Source organism: Penicillium samsonianum (assembly GCF_028829775.1).
Source record: "Penicillium samsonianum strain IBT 33392 chromosome Unknown utg000004l_segment0_segment0, whole genome shotgun sequence".
Taxonomy (NCBI): domain Eukaryota; kingdom Fungi; phylum Ascomycota; class Eurotiomycetes; order Eurotiales; family Aspergillaceae; genus Penicillium; species Penicillium samsonianum.
This window is the reverse complement of record NW_026643262.1, coordinates 2,054,734-2,067,557: the sequence shown is the minus strand read 5'-3', so window position 1 is coordinate 2,067,557 and position 12,824 is coordinate 2,054,734. Positions and strand designations below refer to the sequence as shown.

General features: G+C 45.1%; 5 protein-coding genes across 5 annotated transcripts; 3 read left to right on the top strand and 2 right to left on the bottom strand.

Annotated features, from left to right (window-relative positions):
* Positions 1-432: 432 nt before the first annotated feature.
* Positions 433-1,154, bottom strand: N7471_007709 (thioredoxin family protein). The gene is made up of 3 exons (XM_057280428.1): positions 1,107-1,154; positions 923-1,001; positions 433-866 (listed from the first exon to the last, which is right to left on the bottom strand). Exons 1-3 carry the CDS (start codon positions 1,147-1,149, stop codon positions 575-577), a joined length of 414 nt encoding a protein of 137 aa, XP_057134688.1. The 5' UTR covers positions 1,150-1,154; the 3' UTR covers positions 433-574.
* A 1,033-nt stretch (positions 1,155-2,187) lies between these two features.
* On the top strand, positions 2,188-3,810 carry N7471_007708 (uncharacterized protein; the record flags this gene model as incomplete). The annotated part of the gene is made up of 1 exon (XM_057280427.1): positions 2,188-3,810. The coding sequence occupies one exon, from the start codon at positions 2,188-2,190 to the stop codon at positions 3,808-3,810; it is 1,623 nt and encodes a 540-aa protein (XP_057134687.1).
* Positions 3,811-4,580: 770 nt separating this feature from the next.
* Positions 4,581-6,096, bottom strand: N7471_007707 (uncharacterized protein; the record flags this gene model as incomplete). Its single annotated transcript, XM_057280426.1, has 3 exons — positions 4,581-5,430; positions 5,575-5,783; positions 5,836-6,096. The coding sequence occupies 3 exons, from the start codon at positions 6,094-6,096 to the stop codon at positions 4,581-4,583; spliced, it is 1,320 nt and encodes a 439-aa protein (XP_057134686.1).
* A 4,167-nt stretch (positions 6,097-10,263) lies between these two features.
* Positions 10,264-11,085, top strand: N7471_007706 (uncharacterized protein; the record flags this gene model as incomplete). Its single annotated transcript, XM_057280425.1, has 1 exon — positions 10,264-11,085. One exon carries the CDS (start codon positions 10,264-10,266, stop codon positions 11,083-11,085), a length of 822 nt encoding a protein of 273 aa, XP_057134685.1.
* Positions 11,086-12,165: 1,080 nt separating this feature from the next.
* On the top strand, positions 12,166-12,819 carry N7471_007705 (uncharacterized protein; the record flags this gene model as incomplete). The annotated part of the gene is made up of 1 exon (XM_057280424.1): positions 12,166-12,819. One exon carries the CDS (start codon positions 12,166-12,168, stop codon positions 12,817-12,819), a length of 654 nt encoding a protein of 217 aa, XP_057134684.1.
* Positions 12,820-12,824: the final 5 nt, after the last annotated feature.

The following is a 12,824-nucleotide window of genomic DNA, read 5'->3' as shown; positions in this document are numbered from 1 at the left end:
AGATTTTGAGGTGGCCTTGAACTCAATTAGCTTTTTAATTTCTAATTCTACTTTTCATAGCTTATTTTAGTCACAAGGCAATTGGAAAAATACTGCAACCAGGTATTTTAAAAGTTTGTGACACCATTTTCGAGACACCCTGTATAGGTGCACGTATAGGTCCGAGATAGTCCCTAGGTACCTATACCTAGCCGCCAGGGCCTACAGGGCTCCAGACCGTGCTCTATTTTACTCAGTGATCAAAGGGCGGCAAGCGATGGGCACTAAAACAGAAAGGGAAAGCTGTCTCGTGCGGCCTAAAATCCGGTGCATATGTATTAATGCCCAAGTCCAGGTCGAAATAGGACGCTCAGCGGAATCAATTGATAACAGTGATCCTTATCTCGAGGTGTGCATGGTGCAACGTCAATTGATACGTTTACTTGCATAGAATTATGTCACAGTTTCGATTCATGATTCGTGAGTTACACTGATTATACTGATAAACAACCATACAATTCCCCGGGTATAAGTGGATGGATGCGCTTTGAGATTCTCAAAGGCTACCCATAGACCGAGTCAAAGCGCAAAGCGTCTATGCGGAGATCTCCTTAATCTGCGCCTCGAGTTTCTTCATGTCACCGCCAACGACGCGGTTGACCTCCTTGCCATCCTTGAACACCACGAAGGTGGGCATAGCGTTCACGCTCAGTTCCTTAGCGACACTTTGCAGCTTGTCGACATCGACCTGAATAAAACGAACGTTTGTGTACTGCTCGCTCAGCTTGCCGACAACGGGAGCTACGGCCTTGCATGGTCCACACCAGGTTGCGAAGAAGTCGACGACGACGGGGCCGGAGGAGGTGAGGGCTTTGAAGATGACTTGGCTATTGGGCGGATATTAGTATTGAATATACCGAGCACAGAACCAAGAATGACTTACTTGTCGATCTCGGTGACCTTTCCGTGAGACATGGTTGCTGCTGGGCTCGAGTTGCGTGACTTAAAGAAGAGGCGGACAGCTTATGAGGGGTTAGTGTTTGGTTGTTTGTTTCTGTTGGATGTGGTCCAAAGCTATTGTCGGACACTGGTTGAGATCGCAGGAAATGGTGCGTGGCAGTACTTACCAATATATATCGCAGTGAGGATCAAAACGGTCTTGAGTTCCATCTTCAGTTGTCGGCGGTTCCCCCGGTCTTTGGTGGAGCGTCGTGTTATTTGGTCTGGCACGTGACCGGAACTATGCCCTATCTGGAGGTACCGGATCACGACATTGAGAACGAATGGTCTCAGGTAGGTCTCAGCTTAAAGTGTTTTACTCTGGGCGTCCATGATTTGGCGAGTTTAATGCGACCGCAGCCACCAAAAGCCTCTGCCGCCAACCTCCAAACAATGTGTAATGCGCTTGCCTTCCCACGTGCCATTTTTATAGATCTAGAGAAGCAGCCATGGACTTTGTATATTCCCTTCAAACCTAATTAGCAGGGAACCGTGTTATATACTATATGGTCGACAAATATAACAAGCGTAGTAAATATCAGAAAAGAAGCGGGTCTGGTCCAGCATACCAGATTATCCTGACGGCAGGTTTCGGTGCAGTGATGCATCCCTATAATACCCCTCACAAGCCGGGTCATAAAGGGCTGTTTTTTTTGTTTTATGTTTTTTCAGGAGCGTGATTCCGTTCTCCATTCTTGAGTGTAAGGCGTTCGGGTTTGCGATGGTTCGCTGTATCGAAGGCAAATTCTCAAAATGTGATGCCCCGAAATTTTGAGTTGACATTGAAATCTTGCATGATGCTTAATATGTGGGACCTATGTTACTTTCGGTGCGGGACGACCCTAATTATCGGTAAGGTCAATAAGATCCGATGATCCTCAACCTCTTGACAAATTATGTACTTTGGATGCAACCATAGAAACAACGAAATCTCGGGATATTTTATATTATAGTCTATGCTACCTCTGATCTTTCCATCGGTATCTCAGGGCTGGGAACTAGCAGCCTCCTTATTGGTGGACATCATGTCTCACATTCTTTCTGATATAGTGGCGTACGTAGGCTGCGGGTCTGGAATGTAGCATGCAGGAGCTCCAGCTAAAGAGTTCATATATACCCCGCCCTACGGTCCATATATTCATCGTAAATAGCCATGAACTGAACGCAGCAAGCAAGACTCTCATTTTTTCTACTCAAAACTTGCCCGACATGAATTTGCAAAACTTAACCCCAAAGATAGAGCCCGAGTCTAGCTCTAATGACACGCTCATCAATTCCACTACCCAGCAAATTACCACAAATAATGCTCCGAGCACGACCGGATCGATGTTACGCCTCTCATTATGGGTCTCGTTTGCCGCATGGATCTCCAATTTTGACAATGGCTACGCCGGCACGGTCCTGGTAATGCCTTCTTACAAGCACGCATTTGGAAGCTGCGAGCAAGTAATAGACCCAAAAACATATGCCGAAATCCAGCATTGTTCGTTGACACCACTACAACAATCCCTCATCAGCCTCAACTTCCTGTTCATTGCCATTGGAGGCGGCATTGCGGGTGTGACCGGTCAACGCATTGGGCGCAGGGGGTCAATCCAGGCTGGATGCACATTGGCTATTATCGGCGCCGCTGGAATGCTTGGCACCAGTGGAAGCTTCTTGCGCTACATGGTCTGCAGATCGATCAGTGCTGTAGGAATTGGACAGCTGATGGCAGCCAGTGTCACTTATGGTTCCGAGTGCATCGTCGCCAACAAGCGCGGCTTGTCTTTAGGGTTGTATAATGTTGGACTCGCCGGGGGGAATGTTGCTGCTTTTGCTGTGTGTGCGGGTTCTGCTCGTCTGGAAGCAACAAACGACTGGCAGTGGAAGACACCCATTCTATGCCAAATTCCCCTGGGGGTTATTCTTGGTGCTGGTATCTTGATGCTTCCTGAGTCACCGCGCTGGCTCATGGGACATGGCCGAGAGGAAGAAGCGCGGAAATCCTTCGGTGTGCTATACAGCCAAAGTCCATATTCGCCGGAAATCACCGAGCAGATCGGTTATATCAGAACCAATCTTGCGACCGAGCGTGCAATTCTCAAATCCGTTTCTTACTTTGATATTTACCGCAAGAAGCATATCGTTCGCACCTTGACATCTGCCATGATCATGGTTGGAATCGCCATTACTGGTATCCAATTTGTACAACCATACGCTACACTGTTCCTTAAAGGAGTTGGCATCAGCGACCCATATTTGATCAATGTCATCATTGGCTTGTGCATCCTAGGAGGATCGTTCTTTGGCCCGTTCATTGTTGAATACGGTGGAAGGAGAATTGCCATGCTTGGGGGCTATATTGTCATGGCTGTCTGCATGCTCACTCTTTCCTCTGTGAGCACCGCTCTTGGAATGAATGAAAATGCCGAGATAGTGACGGTTGTTCTTTTGTGCTTGTGGGCTTTTGTCTTTGGTGGGACTATTGCTGCGAGTGCCAATCTATCTTCTGTGGAGATGCACAGCGTGTCACTTCGCACCTTCGGACAAGCCAACACAACAGTATTCTATGGTATATTTGCCTTTGGTGCAACATTCTGGACGCCTTACATGTTAGGCGCGGATTACGGGAATATGGGTCCCAATGTGGGCTATTTCTATGCTGGTGTCACCGCCGTCATCGGGGTTTTAACCTTCTTGCTGGTGCCAGAGACTGCTGGGATTACGCTGGAGCAGATTGATGAGGGATTCAATTCAGGAATTAGGGCTTGGAAAACGTCACTGCCCAAAAATAAAGTCATTGTTTCCACTCAGGAACGGGACATGGCAGGTGGAAACGTTGAAGCTTAATGAATGGCGCCGAGCCGTGGTTAAATGGTTGTGAATGTCATATAAATAGATATAATGTACAGATTGTGGTATATAATTCAGAACTATTAGGTATCAGTCATCAGTGAGACTATAGGGGTGTTAAACTTGCAACAGAAACCTGAAGTAGATAGATGATAGGTAACAGGCTACTTATAGTGCAGAGAGGCCAACTATCAACAATATGCCTTGCACCGCAATTATGACTTTATAGAGGTTCTGCGTTTCGATTGCAAATCAAACTAACTTACTTGGTAATGTTCTTCAATAAATTGAAATAGCAATAAATGTGGGAAAAATACAGCCACTTTTCCACTAGACCATAACAAAAACCATGATTCCTGTTTAGGGCCTAGGGAGGCCATATCCCATTTCGACAATAAACCGTAGTCATAACTGGAAAGTTGATCGACAATATTGGGTCTTGAAAAAACCCAATGCTTTTATGTACAGCAGTGTACAAATAGGCTGTAGTCAGCGACTTTGCGTTGGGGCTATTGGATCAAGTGGATGAGTCTGCGAGTCATTCGTGCAATGGTCGTATGTTCTAGACTTTCTTAGTGATTAAATTATACCCTTGTTTTGCAATGCTCATACTATGGTTAGTCATGCGTAAACTTTTCTTTTTACACCCTAGAAGCGTGTTTTTAAGCAGAGAGAGAGAGAGTTAGAAGTATTAGAATTCTAGATATAAAAAGCCTATGTCATACTTAAAGTCGAAGTTAGATGTCCCATCGATGTACAATTGGTTATCACCAATGAGGGATATACTTCGACCAGCTTACTATCTGGAAAGCATCCTCTGGTAATCTTCTTAGCCCAATAAGATCCTCCACCAAGATATATGCCCGAGATAAACAATATGCAACAGAAAGAAGGATATTTGGGAGAAGTATTCTCAAAGGAAGGGTCAAGTCTGGATCTCGATCGGGGTGAATATTTCTCAATTTCCATGCAAGTCGAGGGAGTTGCCGTTTTGGTGGGTATTCAAAGAGCTCAGTCTTTTCCAACCACTTAGGAAGAATGACTTCATCAGCATACCCGATACTTGCTCCGCCGACAACACTAAAGACGATTTGATAGACTGCTGCAATGCGCCAGAGAAGCCTTTCCGTGGGGGTAGGAAATTCGAAATTCCAAGCAAATATGAATATGCAAGCAAACAGTAGCACGAATGGAAGAGCAATGCCCTCCGCTGCTCTATCAGGACGAAGGAAGGTATCGGAAGGGAAATGATCGTAAGGCTTAGTGCTCGGTCGGGCGAAAATTGGAATGTGTAAATAGTGTAGGATCTGAACATAATAACGCCACAGGCGACCAGCGACCCATTCATCGCGCGAAAGAAAACCGAGTGGTGTCTGGTACCATCTTTCTTCAGGGTATGGATGATATCTTGAGCGAATAGTAGTAATAGGGGTGTTTGTAGTTAGGATAATGGCTCGTGAAATGTCCTTGGGTTTATCCTTCCAGCAGAACGATGTGACGAAGAAGATTAGAATGAAAGATAGAGTAGTAAGCTCGAGAGTGGTCAAAAAAAGATGTTGGGCTAGACGAATAATACAGTTGATTAAAAACCAAGCTGCTTGCAATACTGTGATCACTCTAAAATGAGGTTAGAAATGAACTTGCTATCATATCGTAAGCTACACATAAGCAGGAGTTTGGAAAGTCAGAGGGAGAGTCAAGTAGCCTCAGAACTTTTCACTATCCAGGAAATCGCAAATAAGGGAGAATAAGATAACTCACCTTGCCATGCCTTCAGATTTACTTTTATCTTGGATGTCCTCGACATCCAACTCTGGATAAACTATGAACCCATCTTTGATCAACCAGAATAGCTGCTCGGCGTCAATTGGAAACATTTCGCTTCCAGGAGATTCAAGGAGAAATCCACCCATGTCAGCGAAGAATGCATGAGCTATAGTCCAGTTCTCGTATCCTGCCTCGCGGAATCTCTACCCAGTTTGTTAGGAAGCCAACTTATATCCGGGAGGATGTTATACATACCTTGACTGAAGCCCGAGCGGATGACCACTGTCCAACAGAAATGGGTAGAAAAAATTCTGGCCCAAGAAGACCGACCAAGAAGAGATTTATCTTTCCCATCTCTTTCTTTAATGTACCTGCCGATCTTGGAGGAATGTTAGGATAAACAGAAGACCAACAACAGAGGGTAATGGTCAGGATGCAAGTTGAGAGAATAGCCCATGTTCCTCTTCGGTCGGGCTCGTCGACCCAGCGAGCATGGCCTGCTGTACTGTTGGACATCATTCATTGGTATTTGAAAGCCCAAAATCTCAGCTAGCAGGTACAGGGAGGGGGAAATGCATATTTAAAATACTCTCAAGCAGGCAACCACCAAATCCACACTGAGGCTCAGATGCCCACAGTCGGGCAGGCTGGGCATGTTTCGACCTCGGCCTATCAGGGATTATGGCTTAGCGCCTACTTATGTTGACTTGCAGCTACACAGATTGGGTTTTTTTTTTTTTTGGAAAATATTTTGCTCTTTGGTGTCCTGGGGTTTTTTTATTGCTGAGCATTTCTGATATTCATATCAAGAATAAGATCTTATGTGCCCAAGAGACCGGCCCGGAACTCTCAACTTCGAATTCAGAATAGGCATGTCGGGCGAAGCAAGACAAATTTTCAACAGAGAGAGTAATGTATTGGCCCCTCCCAGCTGAAGTGAAGCATACTATATCATTGGCTAGTCTACCAACACCCACCTGGACCACTAGTCTACTTGGCATATGCACATAGCCACCTTATGTGCAAATGAAGGGATGGCGAGTGTGCCCTGTACCCTTAGGACGTTCTCATATGAGCCAATAATTCTGCCAAGATTTTCTTGCTGCTCAAAGGCTGTCGCTGTAAACAGCAGTCAGTGGATGCTCGAATTCACCGCTCCTATCTTGCTTCAAACTCAATAGAAATATGCACACATAAACAAGATGGGTTTGGTTGCTCATTCTCGGTCAATCGAGTGTGCAAATTGATATTATAGAGGTTTTTTGTCAGATTGAACATATTGGACAATCAGATATAAGATACTACTTCTATATATCATTGGTCTCTCGTCATCAAACTCAACTTGTAGTAAGAAATCGATAGTCCTCTAGGAATAGCATCGTCGATGTAGTTTAGTTATTGGATCGAGTGGATGAGGGGGCTAGTCATTTCTGCAGGAGTCCTGTGCAATACGCATTGGACATGGAGATGATTGGCAGATATGTCTTCGCCAAATGGACTCCTGTCGAGGCTTTTGCTGCCTAGCTCGAGAATAGCTCAAGCCTGTCTGCCTTGCTTTGTGTGTGATGGAAACAAAGGCTGGATGTTAGATTTGTCCCGTAAGTATCGCCGCAGCCTAAGGAGGAGTATGATTGGTTTATCAGTTTCGCACTGGGAGTGACCTACCTTTTCTATTGGGGACTTCTTAGGGGATCGCCTCAGTGCAGGGAAGGGACATCTCACGCTTCCTCCGAATAGTAATGCTAAGCACGTGACCCAATTCGAAAATGTCGACAGGATCACGTGACATAGCTTTTGCTATGACGTATATAACTCAATCAAGCACCGGTATAGATCACGTTTGGGTCCACCCCAAGGCCCCCGGGCGTTCAGACAGGGAAATTATTTCTACCCGCTCTGAGCGCCCCACAATTTTCGGTAAATTAGCTGTAATAATTGGTTCCATATACTAGTCATATTGACAGAAATCTGGCTGTATGACAACGTATGGACAAAATCAGATATATTGGAATCTCTAACTAACTAAAATGACAAAACCCGCGGTTTCAACAATCTGTGCGGACATAGATGACTAACTGTAATATGCACTTTTGTATGGTATGGATGGTACCATTGGTCACATGATTTTCCTGGGTATTAATACCTGTTTCCACCATGTATGCAACCTTTAGTATTCGACACATATCACTAATAAACTGGGTAGAAATACCAAGCCGTCCAGCTCGCGGGAAAAGCAAACGCCGGCTCTATTCAGCCGAAGAAGACCATTTGCCAGTGAATTGAGAGAGGAAGGGAAGTTGGCATGGGAGGGAATCTTGAATCATTTTCCTGGCCGCACTTCGTCAGCATTGCAAATGTATTCCTCTATTAAGAGGCAACGTCCGCCATTCTATTCACGGCGGCATCCATGCACCGAAAGACGAGGAAACGAGAGGGGTAAATCACGCCAAATGAGGGAGGGGGTTTAGTTGCACTTTCATGCAGTCTCCACCTGTCGGTGACGTAGAGTGATACTATTCTTAACCATTCTTACTCCTAATCTGACATTTAGCTATTATCTCAAAACTTACAGTAGAGGGCTACATGAGCCTGTGAAATAATATTTAAAAGTGTCTATAATGTCAGGTTAAATTAGCCGCTTTCTGACAGTAACTGTACCTTCCGGCTATTATTGGAAGGTAAAGTTAGTTTGAAAGGTGGGGCCGGGCCTGCGCCATAAGGGCTCGGATCTCGTGGCGGCGGCTAGAACAAGAATATTGTTTGGCCGAGCTAGCATTTTGTTAACATTCTTTTTCATCCATAAATGGTATCCTAATTCAACGTGTACTGAAACCATATCCTCTTCGCAGCAAATACAAACCTAGTCTTAAATATATCCCTCGATGACAGTATCGGGCTAATGTACCCGTATATATAAGGGATGACCTTAGTGTCCCTATATCACATTGTGGCTAGAAAAGACCAAGGCGGTGAAGAGTATAATCGCCTTCTTTCGAAGGGGGAGCCTTAGGAGATGCCTCCCACCGAAGTTCATCTAATTGCCTCAAGCTAATGAACACCTTGACCATATTAGTTAAGCATAACCGAATAGTACACATTGTTGTATTGGGTGACCTCTTAGATCGATCAACCCGCTCTCGCGATAACATGTCACGGGGCCACCTTACCACTCCTCCGGGGTAACATAACTTTAGAGTCAGCGCTGGAGCAAGAGGACGACATTCTCCTTGAACTGGGATTTCCAGAATAGCGTATTGATTTCTTTATATCACTATACAGCAAACGTGATGATATCGAGAATATTGCATTATATCATCTCGGTCTCGGTCCTTCAGAAACTTGCCGGATTAGAGGCGTTAACGAATGGGTCCACGGCAGCTTCAATATTTGCATTCCGCTCTATATCAGCAAATAAGATTAGCATCCGAATAAGCAAGCTCTTATCAGGTTCCCTTTACCCTACAAAGTTGGAGAAACTAGAAATCCCGGCAACGTTGATGAAAAACTTCGCTACGAAGCTGTAACGTTTATCTGGATATATGAGAATTGTCCAGAAATACTGTTAACATTTTAACAATACGGCCATCTTATTTCTCTTCTTTTTGCGGTTTCATTGATATTATTTTTGAAAATACATTATCATGGACAATACCACCATGCACGTGACCTTCTGGCCCTAAAGGACGCGCACACTACGTTCTTTCCCTTGACATATGCCTACTCAGAAGAAACGGTAAAATAAATAAAATTTTCAACAAATTTTTAAATGCATATGTGAGAATCATCTACTTTAAAGATCTGCAGATCAAGACCCAAATGCGCCGTAGCGGCGATCGGGACAGGGAGAAAGTAGCAAAAAATTCCGCTACATGCACGCCAGTACATTCTTTTAGCTGAAATTACACCAATTAAAGTTCTCTTAGTGGCTCAGACTTGTGACAAGAGCCTTTCTTAGCGTGTAAGAGTAGAATGGCATTGTATTGCTTGTAGAATAAGAATACTAGACTTTACGCGCGCCGACTTAAGCGTTCTATTATATCGTCTCTACGCAGTTGCGATTACTTAGCTTATGCTCTTTCTTGATCAAACGAAAGCTTTAACTTTATTTTTCTTCTTCCTCTTGCTCCATCTCTCTTTTCTCTTACATCAATTGCGGACCAAAATGTGCCGTAGCAGCGATCGGGAAGGGACATAGAGAAAGTAGCAGGAAAATCCGCTTCATGCACGCTAGTACATTTTTTCAGCTGAAATTATATTACTCAAAGTTCTCTTAGTAGCTCAGCCTTGTGATAAGAGCCTTTTATAGCATTTGAGAATAGAATGACATTATATTGCATATAGAATGAGAATACTAGACTTTACTTCCGCCGACATAAGCGTTCTATTATGTCGTCTCTACGCAGTTACGATTTCTTAGCTCGTACTCTTTCTTGATCAAACGAAAGCTTTAAATTCATTTCTCTCCTTCCTCTTCTTCCATCTTCTCTTTCCTTTTACAACAACTGCGGATACTTCTTCAGCTGGAAAAACGTGCAGTTTTGATCGGAAAGCACAACCAACAGTGAGTTCATGACACTTCCTCTATCAAGATACAACAATTTGTTGACAATGGCTTCTTTTAAACTGTAAAGCTCAGTTATCTCACTCATCTTTTCAACCCAATCTACTCCTTCACTGGCTATCATGTCTTTCTTTTCGGACCCCCGTCGTGGCGGCAGGCATGATGCCGAGCCGGAACCCTTCCCAGTGCCGCGCACTCAGGCTACGGATCTGCCTAAAGAGTCTCCTGCGACCCTTCTGAATGTCTCGAAGCTCAAGCCGGAGTCTAGTCTTACGGTCTGGGGCAATGAGGTCCTTCACATCTTGCGGCCGTTCAAACTCGATGAAATTGTGGATGTTAATCTTCCGCGACCTCACCCAGCAGATGTCAACTACAACAGATGGAAGTTCTGGACTGTCGTTGTTGCTGGCTGGCTGTTTAACCAGGTCGATGCCGCTCTTCAACTCAAGGTCAAGGCACATGCAACCGACATTACTTACGCCGACGAGATCTTCAACACCATCAGGTTGTTGAGCCTGCACAACCAGTCCAAGTTCCTTGAGGGCGAGTTGAAGAGATGGGAACAGCTCAAGCGGAAGAACTTTGCTACGCCTGCCGATTTCATCATGGCCTACCAGAACCAATTCAACCGTCTGAAGACAGAGGGCCACGAGCCCTCTTGCGACTTTGCGCTTGGCCGACTTCTGAACGAGCTGCACGGAGAGGTTTTGAAGGTTCCGTTCATTCAGGAGGAAGTGAAGGATTCGGGACGCCCCGTGGACTACCAGCTGTTTGTCTACTACTGCAAAGTCTTGGTCAACGAATCCCGCAAGCCCAGCATCCCGGCTGCTGATGATGCCACCGCGCATGGAGAAGAGGGAGACCGAAGCCAAAGCAATGCACGGGACATCTCTTACCGCGGCTGGAGACAGAGCACGAAGGGACACGGCCCGGCATGGGACTAAGTGCTTTGTTGTACGTACTTCCCGGACCTTGCACTTGATAAGGTCATTACAATGGGACATCTACAATCGGGGGATTTGAGCATTTTCGCATATCAGGTTATTGAAAAAGAAGAAGGAAAAAAAAGGTCATGGAAATGGGGCATTACATCTGCAATTGAGGGATTTGAGGATTTTCACATCTCGTGTATTAAAAAGAAAAAGGGGAAAAAAATAGGTCTTTGCTACAGATTCGTGGCAGCATTCAGACAGGACATAGCAATGAAACACATTGTCACCCTATGATTCTCCTCTGTACGGCCACCATAATTGGGATCCGACGGTCCCCTGTCGGGCAATTTGACTAGATCGTAGGAGAGTAAAAATCAAAGGTTCAAATTGCATTGTTACTAGACTAAAGCGCATTTAAAAGATTTGCCGATTCAATATCTATGACTTACAGATTAGGATCTAATCAAATATCTCGGAAGTACAACACATAATTACTCGTTGGAATTATTCTAGAGCAGCTCCTCTGTTTGGAGCAAGCGTAGTAGATGGTGAGGTTCACCTTTCTGATTATGTATGTCCATTTTTGTGTCATTCAACACACTAGTAGTACTGATTATTGCGACAATATGTGGTAGAAATATTTAGGGTAAGGCACTAAGGCAAAAGAAACAGTCAAAATCAGAGAAATAAAAGTGCCCTGTTGTGTCCGAATATGCACTGCGGCCCGATTATGGAATCGGTCATCGTAGCCTACATCGCGGGGTTTTACCCTGCATTTGTGGGTCTCTCTGTTTAATCCACATCTTTCTTTAACACCCTAGTAACGGCAAACGATTAGCGACACTAACAAGAAACGTGACAGTAGCGATGAAGGCGCAGGCAAGGAACGTGCTAGGAAGCGATGTTCTGTTGACGCTAACCTCGATGCAGATGAATACGAGGCTGAGGCTGATGACGACGCTAGTACGGAGTATTCAGGTGCCCAACTACGCTACTAATAAAGACGCTAACCTCGATTCTGGGGGGATGCTTTCTTTCAAAGATTTCGGACTACAAACGACCTAATAGTGACAAGCCCCCCAAAGCATCAAGATGGTTGAAGAAGAACAAAAGGCGAGACCGATCGTGCCAATAATAACGTTCGTGACGATCAAGCCGAAGTCGGAGACGATCAAGCCAAAGCCGGAGGCAAAGAGCAAGCCGGAAACAAAGAGCAAGGTGGATACGAAGACTAAGAGCAAAGCAGAGACGAACAGCAAACCGAAACCAGACTCAAAGCCTAAAGCAAAGCCAGACGCAAAGCCCAAGCCAAAGCCAGAGGCGAAGACCAACCCAAAGCCGGAAGCGAAGGCTAAACCAAAGTCGGAAGCGAAGGTTAATCCAAAGTCAGAGGCAAAGAGCAAGTCAGACACGAAGACGAAGACCAAGCCAGAGACGAAGACCAAGCCGGAGACGAAGACCAAGCCGGAGACGAAGACCAAGCCGGAGACGAAGACCAAGCCGGAGACGAAGACCAAACCCGAAACAAAGACCAAACCCGAAACAAAGACCAAACCCGAAACAAAGACCAAACCCGAAACAAAGACCAAACCCGAAACAAAGACCAAACCCGAAACAAAGACCAAACCCGAAACAAAGACCAAACCCGAAACAAAGACAAAATTCGAGCAGAAAAAAAAGACCAATCCAACAAAGAAGGTGATAATCAATCTGGGGACAACGACGAAGATCCAGCTGGGAGCCTAGAAGAT